Below are 27983 nucleotides of genomic sequence, written 5' to 3'. Positions count from 1 at the left end.
TAAATTAGAATATTTTGAAAAACTTGATTTATTTCAGTAATTGCATTCAAAAGGTGTAACTTGTACATTATATTTATTCATTGCACACAGACTGATGCATTCAAATGTTTATTTCATTTAATTTTGATGATTTGAAGTGGCAACAAATGAAAATCCAAAATTCTGTGTGTCACAAAATTAGAATATTACTTAAGGCTAATACAAAAAATGGATTTTTAGAAATGTTGGCCAACTGAAAAGTATGAAAATGAAAAATATGAGCATGTACAATACTCAATACTTGGTTGGAGCTCCTTTTGCCTCAATTACTGCGTTAATGCGGCGTGGCATGGAGTCGATGAGTTTCTGGCACTGCTCAGGTGTTATGAGAGCCCAGGTTGCTCTGATAGTGGCCTTCAACTCTTCTGCGTTTTTGGGTCTGGCATTCTGCATCTTCCTTTTCACAATACCCCACAGATTTTCTATGGGGCTAAGGTCAGGGGAGTTGGCGGGCCAATTTAGAACAGAAATACCATGGTCCGTAAACCAGGCACGGGTAGATTTTGCGCTGTGTGCAGGCGCCAAGTCCTGTTGGAACTTGAAATCTCCATCTCCATAGAGCAGGTCAGCAGCAGGAAGCATGAAGTGCTCTAAAACTTGCTGGTAGACGGCTGCGTTGACCCTGGATCTCAGGAAACAGAGTGGACCGACACCAGCAGATGACATGGCACCCCAAACCATCACCCAACCATGCAAATTTTGCATTTCCTTTGGAAATCGAGGTCCCAGAGTCTGGAGGAAGACAGGAGAGGCACAGGATCCACGTTGCCTGAAGTCTAGTGTAAAGTTTCCACCATCAGTGATGGTTTGGGGTGCCATGTCATCTGCTGGTGTCGGTCCACTCTGTTTCCTGAGATCCAGGGTCAACGCAGCCGTCTACCAGCAAGTTTTAGAGCACTTCATGCTTCCTGCTGCTGACCTGCTCTATGGAGATGGAGATTTCAAGTTCCAACAGGACTTGGCGCCTGCACACAGCGCAAAATCTACCCGTGCCTGGTTTACGGACCATGGTATTTCTGTTCTAAATTGGCCCGCCAACTCCCCTGACCTTAGCCCCATAGAAAATCTGTGGGGTATTGTGAAAAGGAAGATGCAGAATGCCAGACCCAAAAACGCAGAAGAGTTGAAGGCCACTATCAGAGCAACCTGGGCTCTCATAACACCTGAGCAGTGCCAGAAACTCATCGACTCCATGCCACGCCGCATTAACGCAGTAATTGAGGCAAAAGGAGCTCCAACCAAGTATTGAGTATTGTACATGCTCATATTTTTCATTTTCATACTTTTCAGTTGGCCAAAATTTCAAAAAATCCCTTTTTTGTATTAGCCTTAAGTAATATTCTAATTTTGTGACACACGGAATTTTGGATTTTCATTTGTTGCCACTTCAAATCATCAAAATTAAATGAAATAAACATTTGAATGCATCAGTCTGTGTGCAATGAATAAATATAATGTACAAGTTACACCTTTTGAATGCAATTACTGAAATAAATCAAGTTTTTCAAAATATTCTAATTTACTGGCTTTTACCTGTATATATAAATATATAAATATATATATATAAATATATATATATATAAACATATATATACATACCTACAAATACACATATAGGGATATAGGATATTTAAAAAAAATAAAAAATAAAAAAATAAAGTCAGGTTTATGGGGCGTGACATAGTTGACCCAATTTTCCCAGTATGAAGTAAATTTCTCTAATTTTTAATTAATAAAGGCAGTTATCTTCTCCATTTTATATATGCCCATTGTTGTTTCCATCCGTTGCTTCAAAGTTGGGCTCTCCTGTGATATCCATTTCCTAGTAATGGTCTTTTTACAAGCCACCAGTAGGATATTCATTAAGTGTTTATCTTTCTTCAGCCAGTCCTGAGGTACATGTCCAAAAAACAAAGTTTTACTTTCAAGGGGTATTTCACGTTTGAAAATATCCTGTAGAGCTTGGTGTATCTCTTTCCAATAGTCCTTTATGGTGGAGCAGTCCCAGGAAACATGGTAGTGATTTGCATTTGAATTCCCACAATTTCTCCAGCAGGCATTGGAGTTGTTATCATAGTGAGACTTCTGAGAAGGTGTAATAAAAAATCTGATCAAACTTTTCCTGCCAAACTCCCTCCACTTGGGTGAGCTGGTACAAGTCCATTGATATTTCCACATTATTGTCCATTCTTCCTCAGATATAGTTATCCCTCCTTCCTTCTCCCATTTTGTTTTAATATATGAAGTTGAATATGATTTCATATTCAACAGACCCTTATACAAGCATGAAACAGTTATATCAATAATTTCTGAATTGTAGGCTTTTGTAAACAGTTCAATCAAACATATACTCGTCTTTGTGACACTTTTCACCTTCATATTAACAAAATGCCGCAACTTCAAATATCGATAGAAGTATTGGTTTTCTAATATATATGTCCTTTTAATAGTTTCAAAACTAAGCATTTTTTTTATCTTTCATTACACGACATAGAGCTGTTATACCCTTAGCTATCCAGTCCTTAAATCTTGAGTCTAATTTATTAGGTGTAAACTCTGTATCATAGGCACACCATTTACGAACTGCAATATCATTCCTTTATGATCATTTTTCACACTTTAAGGGTCCATTTCACCCATGGGTTATCAATGTTATTTATGTGGGTTTGCTTGTATAGGGATGGAGGGCATTTCTTCTTCAATAATTTTCCATTGAGAAATGTATGACGGGTTGCACCAGCATATCACTGCTCTCATCTGGGCTGCAAAATAGTAATATCGGAGGCAAGGTAAACCCCACCCTCCCTTTTGTTTAACCAATTGTAAAGTTTTGAGACAAACTCTTGGCCTTTTACTTACGTCTAGTCTCTTACCCGAATGAGCTAAATAATATTATTTGATATTTTACGGTTATAGTGTTAACAATTTCACACATAAGTCGCTCCTGAGTATAAGTCTCACCCCCAGCCAAACTATGAAAAAAACTGCGACTTATAGTCCGAAAAATACGGTACTTGTGGACCTCACTGTATATATATATATATATATATATATATATATATATATATATATATATATATATATATCTCCATCCATCCATCCATTTTCTACCTTCGGGGGTCGCGGGGGCGCTGGAGCCTATCTCAGCTACAATCGGGCGGAAGGCAGGGTACACCCTGGACAAGTCGCCACCTCATCACAGTGCCAACACCGATATACAGACAGCATTCACACTCATATTCACACACTAGGGCCAATTCAGTGTTGCCAATCAACCTATCCCCAGGTGCATGTTTTTGGAGGTGGGAGGAAGCCGGAGTACCCGGAGGGAATCCACGCAGTCACGGGGAGAACATGCAAACTCCACACAGAAAGATCCAGAGCCCGGGATTGAACCCAGGACTGCTCAGGACCATCGTATTGTGAGGCAGATGCACTAACCCCTCTTCCACCGTGCTGCCCTATATATATATATATATATATATATATATATATATATATATATATATATATATATCAGTGACGTGCGGTGAGGTTGATGGCTGGTGAGGCACTGACTTCATCACAGTCAGATTTACAAACATATGAACCCTAAAGAGTATCTTATTCACCATTTGATTGGCAGCAGTTAACGGGTTATGTTTAAAAGCTCATACCAGCATTCTTCCCTGCTTGGCACTCAGCATCAAGGGTTGGAATTGGGGGTTAAATCACCAAAAATGATTCCCAGGCGCGGCGCCGCTGCTGCCCACTGCTCCCCTCACCTCCCGGGGGTGATCAAGGGGATGGGTCAAACGCAGAGGACAAATTTCATTACACCTAGTGTGTGTGTGACAATCATTGGTACTTTAACTTAACTTTAACTTTACACATACAAACTGTAGCACACAAAAAAGCACATTTAATTAAAAAAAACGTTATTATGGTCTTACCTTTACTTAGAAATTAAGTCCATGCACCGCAACTAAAGCCCTCACTTAAACTTTCCACGTGCAAGATTGAATCTATTTAAAAAAGTGTAACCGAGGGTTTATAAATGTCGCCTATACTGTATAAAACTACAAAATAACAAACACGGAGGCTCCATTACACGAGGACCACTTTATTTACTTTCTTTCAAAAACCTCCGCAACGTGACATCACTTCCGCTCTTAGCGCCTTCAAAATAAGAGCTCAAGGCATATACTGTATAACAGCGCATAACAGGAACTTAACATCACAAAGAGGAAAGCCCATGAAAATAGGTTACAAAAGTTATTTAATAAGAAGCCAAAAAGTGCAAAAACAATAATGTTCGTGTTGGAGGAGTTGTGAATTAGGTACACCTGCAGTCTGCAGGTGCATCTGCACAACAGGCCAGCAGTTAGCCGAGTCATTGCGCAATCCATGTTGCGGCACTGAGTGACGTGCCTCAACTGGCTGCTGTTCACCGCACCGTCTCTTCTCAGTGTTTGAACGGCAAATGTGAAAATTCAGTGATTTTGAATAAAAATAATCTAAAACTGGTGAAGTTAAATGGAAAATAACTTTATAGTATAATCACTGGATACATATAACAATTTAATTTTTTTTTTTTCTTTTTACATTTTTTTTCTTTCCATGATGGCAGGTGAGGCCTCTAGTGACTGCACGTCACTATATATATATACATATATATATATATATATATATATATATATATATATATATATATATATATATATATTTGTTTAGCCATTTTAAAGTTTAAAGTAGATGTAGGCATCATGAACAATTAAATTAATTATAATATAGGATCACATTAGGGCTGCAACTAACGATTCATTTGATAATCGATTAATCTGTCGATTATAACTTCGATTAATCGATTAATAATCGGATAAAAGAAACAAACTACATTTCTATCCTTTCCAGTGTTTTATTGAGAGAAAAAAAACAGCACACTGGCACCATACTTATTTTGATTATTGTTTCTCAGCTGTTTGTACATGTTGCAGTTTATAAATAGAGGTTTCTAAAAAAAAATTTTTTAAATAAAAAAATAAAAAAATAAAAATAAAAAATTGCCTATGGCATGCGCATAGCATAGATCCAACAAATCGATGACTAAATTAATCGGCAACTATTTTTATAATCGATTTTAATCGATTTAATCGATTAGTTGTTGCAGCCCTAGATCACATATAAGATGACGTCATATTGGCCACGCCCCACCATCACATGTATATTGCAGTAGCAATTGTGTGATTATTTTCTGCATTTATACATGATTAATGTGATGATTTGCTGGGTTTAATCAGACTCTGTATCATTGACAGCCCTCATTTCTAAACATATTATTTCACATTTTTATCTCTCAAAGCATCCATGGAAATTACATTCACGTCTTATGGACCATATTACTAATTAGTTGATGAGGTCACTGGGTCAACAACCCACCACCAGTGTCACCTGTTTCAAAGATGTGTACAAAATCACCTGTATAAATACTTGCAAAGACATATGACAGTAGGACGCTTTGATACTAACCTGTGGCGAGCCCATGGGCACCTGTGGGCCAGCCTGCGGGGTTTGAGTGAGAGGAGGAAGGGATGTCGGTGGTACCGCCCCGCCTCCAGGTGCTGTGGTGTTACTGACTGCTTCCTGCGGCCCTGGGGTCTGATTGTTTGCCGGCCTGCCAAAGTCCGCCTCCTTCTTGTCCTCAAAGTCCTCGTTGAAGAGGTCGTGCATGTCGTCCTCAGGTACGGTGTTGGCCAACTCATCGATCAGCTCTTGCCACTCTTGGTCATTGAGGTTAATGTCAGAAAACAGTTTGTTCTGATTGGACAGAGACTGAGGATCGGACGACTCCATTCCACCGCCGTCGTCCAGCGGCTCCTGTTTCAGATCTTTGAGGAGGCCGAAGCTGTCCTCCAAGTCCAGGGAGCCGTTCATCTTCATGTCTGAAAGATGGCCACCGCCGTTCTTCCCAAGCTCGTCTGATAGCCGGCCTACGTGGTTACCATTGCTGTTTGTGCTGTTTCCGCTGGAAGTGTTGGGCCCGCTGATCAGCGGCTTCACGTCAATTTGGTGGTGGAGCGGAGATATGGGCGGAACATTGTTGTTGTTGTTGGGAAGACCTGTTAGTGAGTCCAGACCACCAGAGCCCTCCTTCCGTAAGCGTTTGGTTGTTGGGGAATAGCTGCCTCCATCACAAATGCCATTCTGGTCTCCATTGAGGGGTGACCTTGCACTGTCCAGTTTCCTTTTCACCGTCTCCTGGAGCTGAAACAGAGAAGGACAAGATTAGTCCTGAAGAAGCACTTGAGATACTTCAGCTCGTAAGAAAAGCACACCATTTTCAACAAAAGCTACACATTACAAATGTACACTTAAGTGATTGGACATGTCCGAAAAGGAGTAGGAAGAAGCAGATCTCAGTGAATCCAAATTAGGGATGGATGATATATAGATGATGGATGTATACAATATATATTGCGATAACGATACCACAATATATTATTGGCATATACGTAAATGATAATGGAACCTTTTCAAAACGGGTAACAAAAGCTCCTAATATAGTTGCTGAAATATGCAGTAACATTGCATTAATTTCACTTGTATTATATTCTCAAAACTACTATCAATATTACAAAACCCAAATCCAGTGAAGTTGGCACGTTGTGTAAATCGTAAATAAAAACAGATTGCAATGATTTGCAAATCCTTTTCAACTTATATTCAATTGAACACACTGCAAAGACAAGATATTTAATATTCGAACTGGTAAACATTTCAAATAGTTTTTGGAAACTGTGGACATCGTGTCCTCCGGACCAAAGAGGAAAAGAACCATCCGGAATGTTATAGGCGCAAAGTTCAAAAGCCAGGATCTGTGATGGTATGGGGGTGTATTTGTGCCCAATGCATGGGTAACTTACACATCTGTGAAGGCACCATTAATGCATGATAGGTACATACAGGTTTTAGAGCAACATATGTTGCCATCCAAGCAACGTTACCATGGACGCCCCTGCTTATTTCAGCAAGACAATGCCAAGCCACATGTTACATCAATGTGGCTTCATAGTAAAAGAGTGCGGGTACTAGACTGGCTTGCCTGTAGTCCAGACCTGTCTCCCATTGAAAATGTGTGGTGCATAATGAAGCACAAAATACGACAACGAAGACCCCCGGACTGTTGAACAACTTAAGCTGTACATCAAGCAAGAATGGGAAAGAATTCCACCTGAAAAGCTTCAAAGGTTGTTCTCATCCGTTCCCAAATGTTTACTGAGCGTTGTTAAAAGGAAAGGCCATGTAACACAGTGGTAAAAATGACCCTGTGCCAACTTTTTTGCACTGTGTTGCTGCCATTAAATTCTAAGTTAATGATTATTTGCAAAAAAAAAAAAAAAAAACGTTTCTCAGTACGAACATTAACTATATTGTCTTCGCAGTCTATTCAATTGAATATAAGTTGAAAAGGATTTGCAAATCATTGTATTCTGTTTTTATTTACCATTTACGCAACGTGCCAACTTCACTGGTTTTGGGTTTTGTAATATATTATATATATTATATGGGGAAAGGACGCCCCTGCCATGCATAGTCCCATGAGAAGTCTGCAGCTCAACACCAAGCAACTCATGATCAATTGGGATTGACGCAAGCCCTGGGCCGATCACCCTGTGGCTGGCCACCCCTGGAGAGGGCGTCTTAGTGATAAGGCCGAAACGCCCAGTGACCCAGGGGCACACTACTGATGATGCGTCCAATTGTAAAGCACCCATCCACCATTCTACCAGTCATCACCAAACACTCTCAAGTATGTGCCAGCACAAAGGAATTTTACAACTTATCCTGTGTTTTGTAAACTATAGGCCCTGTGATAAGGTGGCGACTTGTCCAGGGTGTACCTCGCCTTCTGCCCGAATGCAGCTGAGATAGGCTCCAGCGACCCCAAAATGGACAAGCGGTAGAAAATGGATGGATGGATAATATATAATTATTTCGATGGTGGTCCGTGTGGTCAAACTAGACATTTTAGCAGGGTAATGCCAACAATCTGTCCTGACTCCCCACGAAGATATTGCTGCGTAACTTAACAAAAACATTTGGCGAATCGACATCAGTAAAATGTGGCATGATTACTTAGTAAAACATCTTGCAAGAAGCATAAACAAGAGAAACCTACAGCGTATGACTCGTCGATTGCCATTTGAAGTTCCTTGGAGTAGGATTCGGCTGCGTATCTGGCAACCTCGGGTCAGGGAGAGTGGGAGGGGACTACAGAATTTCGACCGTGATTGCAGTACAATTTCTGGCCACATTACTACATATGGCAACTTTTTATATATGGTTGTAGTAGGACGACGACCGAGCGGAACCACGAAATACCGCTATCTGTTTTAGAGGGAGATGGAGGCGGCACTACAACAGATGGAAGCGCTAGCTAGCTTGATGACTCGGCTAAAGACGAGACTGTGACAACGATTTCATTTGTTGTGTCGATCGTCTTTAACTACCATTTATTAGTGGTGAGCACATATACATTTTATCATGTAAAAAAGTGTTTCATATTTTGTTAAATGTTGGGATTTGTTATATAGCAACTGGCTGATTGACTTCCTCACAGACAGACCCCAATCTGTGAGAGTGGGCAACAACACCTCCAGTGCCATCTCCCTGAGCACCGGCTCCCCCCAGGGCTGCGTCCTGAGTCCACTGCTGTTCACGTTGATGACCCATGACTACTGCGCTAGGTCAACTACTAACCACATTGTGAAGTATGCGGACGACACGACAGTAGTGGGCTTCATCCGTGACAACAACGACATGGACTACAGGGAGGAGGTGAAACATCTGGTTGACTGGTGCAGAACCAACAACCTGGTCCTGAATGTCAACAAGACCAAGGAGATCATCGTTGACTTCAGGAAGCACCAGTCCAGCCACGCTCCACTCTTCATCAACGGCACAGCGGTGGAGATAGTAAGCAGCACCAAGTTCCTGGGGGTGCAGATAACTGACAATATAACCGGGTCCCTACACACCGGAGCTCTTGTAAAAAGAGCTCAGCAGCGCATGCACTATTTGCGTCGGATGAAAAGAGCACAGCTCCCTCCCCCCATTCTCACCACATTCTACATAGGCACTATAGAGAGCCTGCTGACCAACAGCATCTCTGTCTGGACTGGAGCCTGCAATGCCTCAGACTGGAAGTCTCTCCAGAGAGTGGTGAGGACGGCGGAAAAGATCATCAGGACTCTTCTTCCTCCTATCCAGGAGATCGCAAAAAGCCGCTGCCTGACCAGGGCTCAGAAAATCTGCAAAGACTCCTCCCACCCCCACCAAGGACTGTTTTTACTCCTGGACTCTAGAAAGAGGTTCCGCAGCCTCCGAAGCAGAACCTCCAGGTTCTGTAACAGCTTCTTCCCTCAGGCCGTATGACTCTTGAACGCATCATAATTAAATTATCCCCTCAACTCCCCCCAAAATGGATTAACTCGCTGGAATAAAAAAAGACAATATAACATACATCCATAAATGTGGACGCATGTTAAAAATTGCAATATATTTATCTGTACAGTAATCTATTTATTTATTTATATATATTTATATATATTTATATATATTTATTTATTTTATATACAGTATATATTATACATATTATTTATATATGCACCTTATTGCTTTTTTATCCTGCACTACCATGAGCTTATGTAACAAAATCTTGTTCTTATCTGTGCTGTAAAGTTCAAATTTGAATGACAATAAAAAGGAAGCCTAAGTCTAAGTCTATATTGTATACATTATATAAAAATATAAAGTAATATAATAATATGCCAGTATATATTATATACTGTATAAATAATATGTAAATATTACATATATGTTATATTTTATAATGCTACTATGGTACATTTTTAGTCTACTTTATATCTGCATTATCCTTTCCATCCTTACCCTTTCCATCCTTTGTAACTGAGCTACTGTGTGGAACAATTTCCCTTGTGGATCAATAAAGTTTATCTCTAATAAGTGTGAGGTATATTTAGGGCCTAAACTTAGATTATACTATGCATTTAATTTGTTAGCTTCCTTTGTAGTGATTGAACCAAGAAAACTAGAGAGAGTCTGTCGGGATTATTGGATCTGAATCTAATCCAATAATTACAACAGTGATTTTTATTGCAAATGTTGATCTAAAATCGGAGTGGAATATAGTCCGCATGAGGGTATTAAGGGGTATGAGTGAGTTAGCATAGCATACGATGACTCCTCAATGCAGCATCATCATCAAGGTTTATAGATATTTTAATGTCTTAATTACTCGCATTTATTTGCTATTAGCGAGTGGTCTTTGGAAAATAACCCCCGCAAATATTGAAATTAAACAATATGCTTTAGTGCCCAATTGGACTTTTCTACATCTGCCAGTGAAGAGCCAATAAAGTGTGTGTGTGTGTGTGTGTGTGTGTGTGTGTGTGTGTATGTGTGTGTGTGTGTGTGTGTGTGTGTGTGTGTGTGTGTGTGTGTGTGTGTGTGCGAAGCATCAATCAATGGGTTTAAATAATTCAGGTCTCCACCAGGATGTCCTTGATTTTTGGAGCAAATGTGGGTTTTCCAGCAATGTGTGAGGGGTGTGTTGGAGGACTTCCCTAAATGCCTGTGACTGATGTTGGTAATAACAGACTTGCTTTTCAAAGCCCACCTATAAAAGCTCATAATTATCCAGTGGGTGTGAGCGACATCAAACACCCACACACAAACGCCAGCACGCATGTACAATTTTTGCACGCCTGTAAAAAAGCTATCTTATGGACAATCTTGCTGTCAGATGTGTAAATGTTACAGGGTGAGAGATACGCTGTGGGCTGGTTCAAAAAATGGACAGTCCATTGGTAAGTCAAACATGCATGAAGTTTGCAACATTTACACAGATGTCTAGAGGGTGCTAACTTTCCAATGACAGTATAGCCTGACCTGGCGTTACTACTTACATACGTAGCACATGCACACACATTACTTAAGGTGTTAGTTAATAATAGAGATTTTGAATATGGTAGTTAGTGTTAGCTGTCATTAAATAATCAAATGTAGACACTTTTTCTTATACTTTCTGATCTCTCTCTCTGTGTCCACTACTTGCTGTACATATCCTACCAAGTCAGTCCTACACTGTTCCAATGTCCATTTCTCTGATGATGCAATTGTTGATGACTGAAGTGTTGATACCAACCAAACCTAACCCCCCCCATATCCCACATCCCGGATAGTAAATAATGTAAATAATTCAATGTATATACTCTGATGATTATCTTGTGTGATGACTGTATTATGATGATAGTGTATATCTAGGGATGATATTTGAAACTGGTTTTCCCGGTTGTTCGATAAGAAAAGAACCGAATCATCGGACTCGAATCCCTTTTTGAGAACCGGTACCCGTTATCGAGACCACTATAGTAAAGAAAAAGAGTTGGTTCTTTATTCGAATACCTGGGACCAATCCAATCCCGACCAAAAATGCCCCGTAAGACATCACAATAAATGACGTCACGTAGCTCAGTCATTAGCGAAAGCAGGGAAAACAATGGACCGGAAAAAGCGCTCCAAGGTGTAATAAAGTTCAAAACAAAAGGTATAATCCAATGAATAACTTTACTGAGAGATTTGAGCAGGGTACAAACACATGACGAACACTTTTACGACCAACCGGAAATATAGCAGCAAGGCTAGCAACGCACCTCCTTTACGGCAGCTGTAGCAACGTTCTTAAAGCAACCGCAGCACATACATATATATACAACATATATGACATGATCTCCCTTTTTTAACTTTTGTTTTTCTTTCCTTGTAAACAAAACAAAATCACACTGTATATGTGTTGTCTGTCTAATTATAAATAATGCAGACGAGGCGTGTTGGCTGAGTTCTTGACGTTTACTTTCACAGTGTGCTCATAACCTCATTCTTAGCTCCCGGGTGGTGACATGCAACAACACTTTTCGGGGCAACCGCGCATGCTCGTCACTCCCGTGTAAATAGTGTAGTTGTTATATTCCTAGCTCATAACATCACATCTTTCCCCCTATAAAGAAATAATGTTAACTCAATAAAGTGTATTTCTTTTTTTAGCTTTAACTTTTCATTTTTTAGCATGGTAACCACATTTGCAAATAACTTTTCTCTTCATAGAATTTTCTTTCAATAAAGAAATAAAGTGCAAAAATCTCAAAGCATCATAACAAACAGTTATGTCAAATAGCAGCAGAAGTGCACTTTTTGGAGAGCTGTATTATTTTCAGTTTTGTGCCCAAGGGACTGATTTTATTTAACACTATAGTATTATTTATACACTTATAGTGATCACAGAGACAGGTTGTTTTTGTGTTACTGTATATATTTGTTTTTCTTAAAAATCCCACTTAATATACTTTGGGTAACAACAGTCAATGTTTATTTATTTCATTTTATTTTTTTAGGGGGGTAAAAGTCAATATTTATTTATTTATTAGATTTTATTTTTTTCTTATGTAATAAAAGTGAGCTTTTGTTAAACCAAATATTGTGTGTTTTTTTTCCATATACAACAACCTATCTGGACTCGATAAGGAATCGGTTCGATAAGAGGATTCGATAATAGGCTCGAACTCGATAATTTCTTATCAAACATCATCCCTCCATACAGTTGACAGACAGTTGCGATAGCCAATCAGATCACGCGTTTGCGTTGTTGTCAGTAAGGTCTTCTAGATGGCCTTACTCCCAGGGGGTGATCAAGGGTGATGGGTCAAATGCAGAGAATAATCTCGCCACACCTAGTGTGTGTGTGACAATCATTGGTACTTTAACTTTAACTTTTAAGGCAGATATATAGTGATGTTATGAGCTAGGTAACAAAAGAACTCCATTACCCATCATGCCACAGTACTAAAGAGCATGCGTAGTAGCCCTGTTTAGGTTGTTGAATGTATACATGCAGCGGGATGTTTTTGATAAGCACGCTGTGGAGTAAACTTTAAGAACTGAGCCAACACCCTCATCTGCATCTTTTATGATTAGACAACACAACACATATATTTGCAAGGCCATTTTCAAGAAGGATATTTAAAGAGAAACTACATCTTGTGAGACCATGTCGGCCAACCGCGGAAGCTAGCTCAGCTGTCGATGAAATGTGAGTTCAGATATTTAATTTCTTTATTTTTTCATGTTTAATATGTTTTTTGCAATTTTAATTTTGACAGCACTACATAAGATATGTTTTGATTGCTGATGCGGGCTTATTGATATTTAAACGCACCAGAAAATAACCCGTTTTGTACAATGCCCAGTAGTGCGTAAATGTGTTTCTGTATAGTATTTCTCCAGCAATGGTCATGTGGTGACATAAATGATGGTATTATGAGAGGTAATCATTGAAGTCGGACATTACTGAAGGCCTAGGTGGGAAACGCACGGCTCGCCACTGACTGCACATCATAATGGCGGCAACAATTTTGATGTTAATGGTCTAAAAAAATGATGTGAGCGGGCCAAATTGAAAATCTTAATTGGCCGCGGGCCGTATTTTGCCCAGGTCTGGTTTAGAATAAGATGTTTTTCAAATGTGACTGCAGTCTTATGCAACCCGTTTGCGAGATTTTGGTCATCTTTGGTCGAGCTACTTCATCCGTGTGCGCTGCACGATCGCCTTCCTTTTTGCAATTCTCTTCTTCCTCCTCCTGCGGTTGTTTTCCATCATCTGCCTACTTCTTTGACACAACAGCCACTGCACAAACCCACTAACACGCTGATCTGTGGCATTCATATTTTCTTGTTTATTTACAAAATCCGGTAAACTTCCTTTGTTCTCACTTGATTGAACTGCGCAGGCAAGTGGCTTTCCCAGGAAGAGTGGCCACTAACAAACTGTTTTGCCACCAGCCGGGCGAACAACCTGTTTTTAATCAGGGCAGACAACAACCCTATTGTGACCACAGCAATGGGACAGAAACAGGCAGACTCCACAGTTAGGTCCATTTGTGGATTACCATGATCTGAATGAGCGAATTGCTTCTTTAAGCCAAATGACAGACCTAATTACATCTGTAAATTAGAGTAATAAACCCGACCTGAATATCAAAGCTGACAATATTTGTTATCCACTTGCCAATCGATGATAATAAAAGAATAAATGGAGAGTAGAAATGAGGATGCACACCGCGAGACAGGCTAACTAATGGAGGCAAGGAATTTGAAGTCGTTTCACACACACACACACACACACACACACACACACACACACACACACACACACACACACACACACACACACACACACACACACACACACACACACACACACACACACACACACACACACACACGCACACAATGACAGAGACGCAAAGACACACATTCTTTGTCAGACTGATGGTCTTTTTGGCCTCGAGTGGACACATTACTGGATGAAGACAAGGGAGGAGAGAGAATGATGGAGAAAGGGGAGGGGGGAGTGGAACAGCGAGCCAAATGACAGCAGGGAGTAGACGATGAGAGGCTGATCAGAGATGGAGAGAGGAGAGACAGAGATGGAAGCAGTAAGGTGCCGTTGTTATAGCAACTGCTGCTGCCTTTGTGCGCTACATCCTACTTCCTCCTCCTCCTCCTCCTCATAACTCGCTCACTGCCCCCCTTCCTCTACCTCACTTCCTCATCGCCGGATTGCAATTACGTCTTCCGGCGGAGGATTTGTAGATGTTTCACCGATACGTTGCAGAGAGGTTTTTTTACGTTAACCACAACATCCATCTCCTCACCTTATTCTCCAGTTTTAAGACCATTGTATTAGTCTGGATTAAGGCTGGGGAAGTTTGCTTGTTTTTTGAATTGGCCCTCTTTGTATACCGTATTTTTCGGACTAGAAGGCGCACTTAAAATCCTTTCATTCTCACAAAACTCGACAGTGCGACTTATAACCCGGTGCGCCTAATGTACGGAATCATTTTGGTTGTGCTTACCGACCTCAAAGCTATTTTATGTGGTACATGGTGAAATGACCAGTAGATGGCAGTCACACATAAGAGATACAAGTAGACTGCAATATGACTCAAGTAAACAACACCAACATTTTATATGTTCCGTTGAAAATATAGAACATTACACACGGCGCTCAAAAATCTATCAAAATGTTTTAGTACGACTTTGGTAAGCTATGAAGCCGCACCGCTTGATGGATTGTACTGTGCTTCAACATATGAATATTAGTATGGTGTGTGCATAAGGTAAGACATTATCTGGCGTTCTTTTTGGCAATATTATGCAAAAGCAACTTTTCTTACATTCTGGTACCTGCTGATCTGTATTTGGGATCTGCATAAGTCCTGAAAATTTGCGCAAGTCCGCCTTTGTAGTCACCGTAGTCGATTTGGCAGACGACTGCCAAATTTATATGCCGATTTCAAAAGGCCACGGCCCCCTGACACCTCTTCTCAACTGTCTATGCGACGTCAAGGCTTGGTTAGCCCAGAATTTTTTAATAATGAATGAGGGAATAATGGAAATTTTTGTTTTTGGTCCGGCCCTCACTGACTTGGGACCATTGCAAAATTATGTGCGTCCCAAAGTCACCAGCCTTGGCATCACTATGGACAGCGATTTTAAACTTGACAAACAAGTCAATGGCGTTTTAAAATCGTGTTTTTATCATCTTCGTCTTTTAGCAAAGGTAAAACCGTTTTTATCTTTTAACCTTTTTGAACAAGTCGTGCATGCTTTTATTTCAAGTTGCCTGGACTACTGCAATGCACTTTATGCTGGCATTAGTCAAAAAGCTCTCTCCCGGTTGCAGTTAGTCCAGAACGCGGCAGCATGACTTTTAACAAGGGCCAGGAATTGCCAGCATATAAACCCAATTCTTGAGAGTTTGCACTGGCTCCCTGTTCATTTTAGAATTGATTTTAAAACCTTGCTGTTTGTTTTTAAAGTTTTACATGGACTGGCACCTCATTATATCTCAGACCTCATCCAAATTTACACTCCTGTGCGCGCTCTGAGGTCCGAGAGCCCGCTCCAGCTCGTGGTGCCCAAGACCAGACTTAAAACCATGGGAGACAGAGCCTTCTCTGTGGTCGGCCCTAAGCTCTGGAACACTCTGCCCCTCCATGTTCGAACTGCTCCCACAGTGGAGTGTTTTAAGTCTCGTCTTAAGACCCACTGGCTTTTAACACTACGTGAGTTGTGTGGTCCTCTGTTGTCCTTTGTGTTTTTAAAATGCTGATTTCTATTTACTGTTTTAATTGGTTTTAACCTTTAAAATTGTTTTTAATCATATTTATTTAATATTGGTTTTATATGTATTCATTTTTTGTTTTTATTCAGTCATTGGTGGAGCTAAGGATAATATTTTAATATTGTTTTTAATATTGTTGTGCAGCACTTTGGAAACATTTTGTTGTTTAAATGTGCTATATAAACAAAGTGGATTGGATTGGATTGCGGTAAGGTCTATTCAGGTGTACTGGAGAGGAGACTACGCCGGATAGTCGAACCTCGGATTCAGGAGGAACAGTGTGGTTTTCGTCCTGGTCGTGGAACTGTGGACCAGCTCTATATTCTCGGCAGGGTCCTTGAGGGTGCATGGGAGTTTGCCCAACCAGTCTACATGTGCTTTGTGGACTTGAAGAAGGCATTTGACCGTGTCCCTCGGGAGGTCCTGTGGGGAGTGCTCAGAGAGTATGGGGTATCGGACTGTCTGATTGTGGTGGTCCACTCCCTGTATGATCAGTGTCAGAGTTTGGTCTGCATTGTCGGCAGTAAGTCGGATATGTTTCCAGTGAGGGTTGGACTCCGCCAAGACTGCCCTTTGTCACCGATTCTGTTCATAACTTTTATGGACAGAATTTCTAGGCGCAGTCAAGGCGTTGAGGGGATCCGGTTTGGTGGCTGCAGGATTAGGTCTCTGCTTTTTGCAGATGATGAGGTCCTGATGGCTTCATCTGGCCAGGATCTTCAGCTCTCACTGCATCGGTTCGCAGCCGAGTGTGAAGCGACTGGGATGAGAATCAGCACCTCAAAGTCCGAGTCCATGGTTCTCACCCGTAAAAGGGTGGAGTGCCATCTCCGGATTGGGGAGGAGACCCTGCCCCAAGTGGAGGAGTTTAAGTACCTAGGAGTCTTGTTCACGAGTGAGGGAAAAGTGGATCGTGAGATCGACAGCCGGATCGGTGCGGCATCTTCAGTAATGCGGACGCTGTATCGATCCGTTGTGGTGAAGAAGGAGCTCTCAATTTACCGGTCGATCTACGTTACCATCCTCACCTATAGTCATGAGGTTTGGGTTATGACCGAAAGGACAAGATCACGGGTACAGGCGGCGGAAATGAGTTTCCTCCGCCGGGTGGCGGGGCTCTCCCTTAGAGATAGGGTGAGAAGCTCTGACATCCGGGGGGAGCTCAAAGTAAAGCCACTGCTCCTCCACATCGAGAGGAGCCAGATGAGGTGGTTCGGGCATCTGGTCAGGATGCCACCCGAACGCCTCCCTCGGGAGGTGTTTAGGGCACGTCCAACCGGTAGGAGGCCACGGGGAAGACCCAGGACACGTTGGGAAGACTATGTCTCCCGGCTGGCCTGGGAAATGCCTCGGGATCCCCCGGGAAGAGCTGGACGAAGTGTCTGGGGAGAAGAAAGTCTGGGCTTCCCTGCTTAGGCTGCTGCCCCCGCGACCCGACCTCGGATAAGCGGAAGAAGATGGATGGATGGATGGATTGGATTGGATTGATAAGCTTCTTCTTTTTCTCTATCTTCTTGTTATGGGACATTCATCCTCCGCTGTTGCCATTTCTAATATAAAGTAATGTAAAGTTCGTACTTATATCTGTCAGTAAACTCGCCATGAAAGCGACTTTTGTGTGTGTTCATGCGTTAACAAATGTCAATTGTTTAATAATAACATTTAAATGTTTTACCTAATATTCAAAAGTGAGCTGATAATAACTGTGCTGTCCAGTTACATTTCTGAGTCTCATTTGCAAGTATCATAAAAAACACTTTGCATGCAGTTGTAATTCAGGATGTTAAAAGGCAGTAGTGAACATGCCTTAGTCAGAAAGTAGTCTTTACTCTTGTCTTTTGTTGACTGTTTATACTGTATTAGTATTGTACTTATTACACACCAGCTGTTTGATTGTAACGTGCATTGTGGCTGTGGTTTTCATTACCAAGTTTGGAGACGATAAACTTGCCATGACAATTGTTAATGCTAATCAGTAGCATGTACAAACATATATGACGCATCCAATGTAAAGTTGGGTAGGATAGAATAGACTTTATTTATCCCACCATAGGGAAATTTTGAGCTACTGGCACATTTTGAAAAGAGTTACCATACTTTTAAACACTTTCTATCAGGCATGCTTGCTTTGTTGGCACGGAAAATTATAACATTACTTAGAGGCATCCATCCATCCATCCATTCTCTACCGCTTGTCCCTTTCGGGGTAGCGGGGGTCCGCAGTCCGCAAAAAATATGGATGTTTGCCCGCCAAGTGCTTGAGCAACAAAAGTATTTAAATGTAGTACCTTTTAATTTTACGTGAATCGATAACCGGTAGCACAGATGGAATTCGCACGCATGCATCATGCATGATGTTAACCGCCATATCATGAGCAATTGGGGGGTGAGGATCTTGATCAAGGACAAACAAATATCTGTGGAGGAGCCATGGCTCAAACCAACAATACACGTATCTAAATACGCACACAGTACTAGGGATGTCCCGATCCGATATTTGGATCGGATCGGCCGCCGATATTTGCCAAAAAATGCGTATCGGCAAGGCATGGGAAAATGTCGATTCAGATCCAGTTTTAAAAAAAACTCCGGTCCGTGTTTTCCAACGCACCTTCAACACATCCACAGGTCTGTGAAATCTCACACAGTTGCTTTTAGCTGCTGGCATTACACGGCAGGCTCTTCTCACTCTTTCCTGTGTCTCCCTCTCACAGAAAGCGAGCGCACCTTCTTACACACGTCACATACTGTCACGTCATACGTCACATACTGTCACGTCATACGTCACATACGTATACGTCCTCCCCGAGCAGAGAGGTAGCAGCATGGCTAACGTTAGCTGTGATGCTAGCGCAGCCGCTATGGTGCGCGCCTGCTCAAACGTCCTCTGCGCACGGCAAATCTATGCCACGCACAAAATCAAATAAAAAAATAAGCGCATAACAATTTTCGACACACGGACACGACAGAGAAAACCGTTTTCGTCATCGTTGTTCATATATTGTAATGTCTGTCGAGACGCTTATCTCCATTCGGTGCCACACGTCCACAACATCAAAATGCCGAGGCAAAAATTTCCAGATCAACACCGTCTGAAAAAATTAGTGATCTATTTAGTTGTGATTTCCTTCTCTGCATGAAAGTTTAAAAGTAGCATATATTAATGCAGTATGAAGAAGAATGTTTTAATGTAACCATGCAAGCATTAAAAGAAAATTTTGAAAATCAAGACTACATTTCCTGCAAATGGGTGCATTTCTACCCTATATTTTAACTTTAGATTTTTTTCTCATATCAAACTCTTTTGGCTGTCTTTTTGACACTTACATCAGGCAAATCCACACCCTGGATTATAAATAATGTAAATAATTCAATGTGATTATCTTGTGTGATGACTGTATTATAATGATAGTATATATCTGATAGTATATATCTGTATCATGAATCAATTTAAGTGGACCCCGACTTAAACAAGTTGAAAAACTTATTGGGGTGTTACCATTTAGTGGTCAATTGTACGGAACATGTACTTCACTGTGCAACCTACTAATGAAAGTCTCAATCAATCAATCAAAACACATAGAATCATCATACTGCTGTGATTATATGCATCAAGTGTTCATTCAAGGCTAAGGCAAAATATCGAGATATATATGGTGTATCGCAATATGGCCTTAAAATATCGCAATATTAAAAAAAGGCCATATCGCCCAGCCCTAGTTTCAATGATGCCATTTCTGTTTGTCATGTATAATTTTGTCTATTTTGTGTTTATCCTTGAATAAACAGGTCAGTTTCTTGTTACCAACCATTGTGTATTATTCAAACTCCCCTAATTCAGCTGGCTATTTGTTATCAAGAGTACTAAAACCCTTTTCAACATGATTCTGACAACTAAGTAGGCTAAATAACTTTAAACTTTAATACATGTTCGGATAGGCCAGTATCGGTCAGTATCGGTATCGGTCAGTATCGGTATCGGATCGGAAGTGCAAAAACAATATCGGTATCGGATCGGAAGTGCAAAAACCTGGATCGGGACATCCCTACACAGTACTAAACACCAAGTTGTGGGCAACAATTACACAAAAAAGATAATCACGCAAAATAGCTTCCTGAATACAGAAGTGGGGCTTGCATGGCCATACAAGGCCTTCTTCTTCACAATATATGAAAACATACTGAATGAACCATTTTTTAAGCCAAAAAACAAATGAGGAAAACAATCCTTTGTTAGTTTTTTTTTCCAACGTGACCTTTGGTATTTTTAATATATTTCAATAAAGAGTTTTGAAGAAAAGAGAGTAAATGAAGAAGGAAAAAGTGGAGGATCTAAAACCAGCCGCCCTTCTGTACAAGGACAGAGGTTCAAGCGTACGTCAGCAAACATCCTTCCTGTTGAAGTGTCCTTGAGCAAGTCACTCAATCCCTCTGTATGAGACCCTGAGATTATGAGCGTGGCCGTTAGCTAAAATGTGAAAGAAGTTTTAGCTGATAAGATTTAGGTTTTGCAGAGGAAGCAGAAGAAAAAATAATAATTGCTTTACTATCACATTCAGGTTTGATTGTATGTAAGTGATAATAACAGATGACTACATCAAAAAGACAACCAGTATGAGCTGTACACGTGCTGGTTGGACACTCAAATGTCTACCTGAACAACAGACCTGCATAAGAATGTGCACGTAATTCAGTAAACCTCGTAGAAAACACTTGTAACTACAGTAAGGCTCCACTTTTAAAATGTGCTAGCCCGATGCTAATTTACATTGAATTTGCCATAGACATGCTACTGATTACGATTTTACATGGCGATTACAACATCAGCAAATTTGGTAATGAAAACTACAACTAAGGTGCATGTTACAATCAAAGAGCTGATGTGTAATACATACGATACTTGCAGTACAAACACTTCGCAGGACGCAACAAAAGACAAGATTAAACCTAATGGCAAATACTACTTCCTGATTAGGCAACACACTGTAGTCAAGACACTACTGCCATCTAATGTCTTGGACTGGCAATTAAACAGCTGATGTGTAATACATACGATACTTGCAGTATAAACACTTCGTAGGACGCAACAAAAGACAAGATTAAACCTAATGGCAAATACTACTTCCTGATTAGGCAACACACTGTAGTCAATACACTACTGCCATTTAATGTCTTGGACTGGCAATTAAACAGCTGATGTGTAATACATATGATACTTGCAGCATAAACACTTTGTAGGACACAACAAAAGACAAGATTAAACCTAATGGCAAATACTACTTCCTGATTAGGCCACACACTGTAGTCAATACACTGCTGCCATCTAATGTCTTGGATTTGCAATCAAACAGCTGATGCAGGGCCGGCCCTTGGCATAGGCCGTATAGGCAAATGCTAAGGGCGCCGTCCATCAGGGGGCGCCACGCCAGTGCCACAAATGTTGGAGGAAAAAAAAAAAAAAAAAGTTGGTAGCATTATTTCTAAATACAAAAAATAATCCCACGTTAATTAAAATGCAAAGTAAAGCGTATTTAATAGAAATATTATTTGTTACAACATTACGCCCCCCCCTCCCCCCTCCCTTCCCGTATCATGACTCTTTTTGGACATCATCACATCAAAAAAATCAACACAGGATGTCAAAACGGCCAAAACTGTCAGGTGCCCAGGGAAGAAAAAAGACAAAAGAAGAGGAGGGGAAACGAGAAAAGACAGAGGTAGCAGGTAGGTAACGTTAGCCTACATGAAATTATTTGTCTGTTACAGAATGTGATAGTAACCTGGCTTTTTAGCATTAAGCTAATGTTACATGATTCGGCAATTGCTAATCAATAAATAGCTAGTTCTGTTTTAACGTCGGGTTAATATTGTGGAGGGGGCTAAATTGTTATGGAAAATAATAATGTAACGTTAGGTAATTACAGTACTCCCACCTATACATTCCTCAGGGACATTTGTATTAGATCTTTTAAGCAGGTGTTTTTTGTTTACATTGTTATTGCCTTCTGGTTAGCTAATGTTTGCCCTGCAGTAGTGATGGGTCCGGCAACACCGATGCATCGGCGCATGCGTCGAGCTGCGAAACCCTGTGTCGGTGCGCGTACCGCCTTTAGAAAGTCACGTGACCGATCATGAGCTGTTTTGGTCACGTGACCGATACGCGTACTGTGTCGCACTGACGCCTCCTCTGTGCCCTGTGAGCGGGTCTTTTCTACAGCCGGAGAAATAATAACTAAGAAGAGACGACTGAAGTGTTGATAACAACCAAACTTAACCCCCCCCTCTCTATATCCCACACCCCGGATTGTAAATAATGTAAATAATTCAATGTATATACTCTGATGATTAACTTGTGTGATGGCTGTATTATGATGATAGTATATATCTGTATCATTAATCAATTTAAGTGGACCCCGATTTAAACAAGTTGAAAAACTTATTGGGGTGTTACCATTTAGTGGTCAATTGTACGGAATATGTACTTCACTGTGCAATCTACTAATAAAAGTCTCAATCAACCAATGAAAGATATCGTCTAGAATTGAATACGTTGGAAAAACTGTTTTTTTTAAATAAAAATGTGTACAAAATTAATTTAAAAAAATCCCAGTCTACAAGCATCCTCATTCACAACACATTCTCTTAGATTTCCATGTTATTATACATGTTCACATTTTTTATCGACTGTATCTAAAAAAGATAAAAATATATTTTTATTTCAATGAAGATATGAAATAATCCTAAATGAAATACAATGACTTGGTTTATATTATTGTATATACTAGGTCATAAAATCAGTGTCAGTTGAGTCGGTCCATAGGTTACCTGTAGGGATTTTTAATGTACAGCAGATGTCAGTATTTAGTGACACAGTATCGACACAGTATCAATACAGTTTTGCAATGTGTCGAAACGCTTCATGACGCCTCATGAAGCGTTGCAATCCATCACTACCCTGCAGGTAATAGTCACTTTTCCACCCCTTTATATATTAGGTATAGTTGTAAGTAAAAAAAAAAGGTCAAAGACAAAGCTATTCGGTTTCTTGTGAGTATATACACTTCACTGCCGATGTGGGGGGCGCCACCTAAAATCTTGCCTAGGGCGCCAGATTGGTTAGAGCCGGGCCTGAGCTGATGTGTAATACATACAATACTTGCAGTATAAACACTTCGCAGGACGCAACAAAAGACAAGATTAAACCTATTGGCAAAGACTACTTGCTGACTAGGCAACACACTGTAGTCAATACACTACTGCCATCTAATGTCTTGGACTTGCAATCAAACAGCTGATGTGTAATACATATGATACTTGCAGTATAAACACTTTGTAGGACACAACAAAAGACAAGATTAAACCTAATGGCAAAGACTACTTCCTCATTAGGCAACACACTGTAGTCAATACACTACTGCCATCTAATGTCTTGGACTTGCAATTAAACAGCTGATGTGTAATACATACGATACTTGCAGTATAACCACTTCGTAAGACACAACAAAAGACAAGATTAAACCTAATGGCAAAAACTACTTCCTGATTAGGCAACACAATGTAGTCAATACACTACTGCCATCTAATGTCTTGGGCTGGCAATTAAACAGCTGATGTGTAATACATATGATACTTGCAGTATAAACACTTTGTAGGACACAACAAAAGACAAGATTAAACCTAATGGCAAAAACTACTTCCTCATTAGGCAACACACTGTAGTCAATACACTACTGCCATCTAATGTCTTGGACTTGCAATTAAACAGCTGATGTGTAATACATATGATACTTGCAGTATAAACACTTTGTAGGACACAACAAAAGACAAGATTAAACCTAATGGCAAAAACTACTTCCTCATTAGGCAACACACTGTAGTCAAAACACTACTGCCATCTAATGTCTTGGACTGGCAATTAAACAGCTGATGTGTAATACCTACGATACTTGCAGTATAAACACTTCGTAGGACGCAACAAAAGACAAGATTAAACCTAATGGCAAAGACTACTTCCTGACTAGGCAACACACTGTAGTCAATACACTACTGCCATCTAATGTCTTGGACTTGCAATCAAACAGCTGATGTGTAATACATATGATACTTGCAGTACAAACACTTTGTAGGACACAACAAAAGACAAGATTAAACCTAATGGCAAATATTACTTCCTGATTAGGCAACACACTGTAGTCAATACACTACTGCCATCTAATGTCTTGGACTGGCAATTAAACAGATGATGTGTAATACCTACGATACTTGCAGTATAAACACTTCGTAGGACGCAACAAAAGACAAGATTAAACCTAATGGCAAAGACTACTTCCTGACTAGGCAACACACTGTAGTCAATACACTACTGCCATCTAATGTCTTGGACTTGCAATTAAACAGCTGATGTGTAATACATACGATACTTGCAGTATAAACACTTCGTAGGACGCAACAAAAGACAAGATTAAACCTAATGGCAAAGACTACTTCCTGACTAGGCAACACACTGTAGTCAATACACTACTGCCATCTAATGTCTTGGACTTGCAATTAAACAGCTGATGTGTAATACATACGATACTTGCAGTATAAACACTTCGTAGGACGCAACAAAAGACAAGATTAAACCTAATGGCAAAGACTACTTCCTGACTAGGCAACACACTGTAGTCAATACACTACTGCCATCTAATGTCTTGGACTTGCAACTGCATGCAGATCTCCTGTATAATACATGCAAATGATGCTCAAAAGTGTAATCTATAACAAATGGACAGCACAGTTATTATCAGCTCACAGTTAAATGTTAAATAAATAAATAAATAAATGTTAAATAGAAAATATTTCATTATTAAACAAATGAACAATTATTAATACATTAACACACATACGCATTGAAAATTGATACCGCTGTGTACAGTATCGATTCCCAGGTACCGGGAATTGGTGCCTTATTGATTCAAATGTTAAAGGTACCCATCACTATACCTGCAATATGACACTGTGCAAAATGTTCAAAATCAAAATAACTAATCTTTCAAGATAACTATTGGGTCGATATTAGGAGTTATGGCGTCACACCAGCTTTGATAACCATTTTTTTTAATGCTCAAATGAGGCAAAATTACCCATACTGTGATGTAGGTGGGTTAAGGTGAACAAATCAAGCGCTGTTACCTCATAGGAGGTCCTAAACAGCAAACCAATCAGAGACCCGGTTTGTACTTCTGAACAACCACTATTTTTCGAATGTTGGTGTTCTAGAAAACTACAACGTGATAGATGGAAAAATCCAATTAATGGATGTGATCTTTAAAGGTTGGAATCTTGGGGCACCTTACTACTCGATTACGATTCAGGGGCTATGATTCGGTTATAAATCGATTATTTATATACAGTATCTATAAATATTATACTTTATAGTCTTGTCATTATATATCATTATGCAGTACAGGCCAAAAGTTTGGACACACCTTCTCCTCATTCCATGTGTTTTCTTTATTTTCATGACTATTTGCATTGTAGATTGTCACTGAAGGCATCAAAACTATGAATGAACACATGTGGAGTTGTGTACTTAACAAAAAAAGGTGAAATAACTGAAAACATGTTTTATATTCTAGTTTCTTCAAAATAGCCACTCTTTGCTCTGATTACTGCTTTGCACACTCTTGGCATTCTCTGGATGAGCTTCAAGCACACCTGTGAAGTGAAAACCATTTCAGATGACTACCTCTTGATGCAAGTTATTGGTATTGGCTTGAAAAACAATGTTGTGCATCTCTAAAAATAACAGCAAATAACTTGTTCAATAGCAAAGTAATCAAATATTATCTTACAGTACATGCAGCGTTAGACTTCCTGAATCACTTGGAGGTCCAAGCTGATCCAATACCTTGGACAAAAGATGGGCCAATCATAAAAACTAATACAATGTGTAGGAGGAAAGGACCAAAAATCTCTTGTGACAAGAAGAATGTGGAATCAAAACAAAAGAACCATTTGGCTGCAATCCCACCACTCCCTGTGTGTGTCAGATAATTTACATGTAGTCTGCCCCCAGAACACATTCTTGGTTGGAACACTTCCCAAAAGTCAAGGTAATCCTAAACCATATTTTAAAACGTATGTGTTCATATCAGAAGAGACAAACAGTGCATAATGTGTTGAAACCCCAAAAAATCTGTAAAAGTACAAAACCCAAAACCAGTAAAGTTGGCACTTTGTGCAAATATTAAATAAAAACAGAATACAACGATTTACAAATCCTTTTCAACCTATAGACTGCAAAGACAAGATATTTAACGTTGGAACTGGAAAATGTTATTTCTTGCAAATATTAGCTCATTTGGAATTTGATGCCTGCAACTTGTGGCAAAAAAGACTGAGAAAGTTGAGGAATGCTCATCAAACACTTATTTTGAACATCCCACAGGTGAACAGGCTAATTGGGAACAGGTGGGTGCCATGATTGGGTATAAATTCAGCTTTCATGAAATGCTCAGTCATTCACAAACAAGGATGTGGCAAGGGTCACCACTTTGTGAACAAATGCGTGAGGAAATCGTCGAACAGTTTAAGAACAACATTTCTCAACGAACTATTGCAAGGAATTTAGGGATTTCACCATCTACGGTCCGTAATATCATCAAAAGGTTCAGAGAATTTGGAGAAATCACTGCACGTAAGCGATGATATTACGGACCTTCGATCCCTCAGGCGGTACTGCATCAAAAAGCGACATCAGTGTGTAAAGGATATCACCACATGGGCTCAGGAACACTTCAGAAAACCCACTGTCAGTAACTACAGTTTGTCGCTACATCTGTAAGTAAAAGTTAAAACTCTACTATGTAAAGCGAAAGCCATTTATCAACAACACCCAGAAACGGAGCCGGCTTTGCTGGGCCTGAGCTCATCTAAGATGGACTGATGCAAAGTGGAAACATGTTCTGTGGTCTGACGAGTCCACATTTCATATTGTTTTTGGAAACTATGGACGTTGTGTCCTCCGAAACAAAGAGGAAAAGAACCATTCGGATTGTTATAGGCGCACAGTTCAAAAGCTAGGATTTGTGATGGTATGCGGGTGTATGAGTGCCTAAGACATGGGTAACTTACACATCTGTGAAGGCACCATTAATGCTGAAAGGTACATACAGGTTTTGGAGCAACATATGTTGCCATCCAAGCAACGTTATCATTTCAGCTAGACAATAACAAGCCACATTCTGCACGTGTTACAACAGCTAGGCTTTACAGTAAAAGAGTGCGGGTACTAGACTGGCCTGCATGTAGTGCAGACCTGTCTCCCATTAAAAATGTGTGGCGCAATATGAAACGTAAAATACCACAACGGAGACCCCTGACTGATGAATAACTTAAGCTGTACATCAAGCAAGAATGGGAAAGAAATCCACCTGAAAATCTTAAAAAATTGGTCTCCACAGTTCCCAAACATTTACTGAGTGTTGTTAAAAGGAAAGGCCATGTAACACGGAGGTAAAAATGCCCCTGTGACAACTTTGTTGCAATGTGTTGCTGCAATTAAATTCTAAGTTCATGATTATTTGCAAAAAAAATGTAGCTTCTCAGTTCGAACATGAAGTATCTTGTCTTTGCAAATCATTGTATTCTGTTTTTATTTACCAATTACACAACGTGCCAACTTCACTGGTTTTGGGTGTTGTACATGGGTAACCCC

General features: G+C 40.1%; 1 protein-coding gene across 1 annotated transcript in view; it reads right to left on the bottom strand.

The window, feature by feature from the left end:
* Positions 1-27983, bottom strand: part of maml3 (mastermind-like transcriptional coactivator 3) — a 355263-nt gene that overhangs the window by 180374 nt on the left and 146906 nt on the right. The window contains exon 2 of the mRNA XM_061977103.2: positions 5548-6282. Within this exon, the coding sequence (XP_061833087.1) occupies positions 5548-6282 (735 nt within the window). The remainder of the gene's footprint in view (positions 1-5547; positions 6283-27983) is intronic.

Source organism: Nerophis lumbriciformis, linkage group LG16 (assembly GCF_033978685.3).
Source record: "Nerophis lumbriciformis linkage group LG16, RoL_Nlum_v2.1, whole genome shotgun sequence".
NCBI lineage: Eukaryota > Metazoa > Chordata > Actinopteri > Syngnathiformes > Syngnathidae > Nerophis > Nerophis lumbriciformis.
The sequence above is the reverse complement of the archived record's forward strand: the minus strand, read 5'-3'. Positions and strand labels throughout refer to the sequence as shown.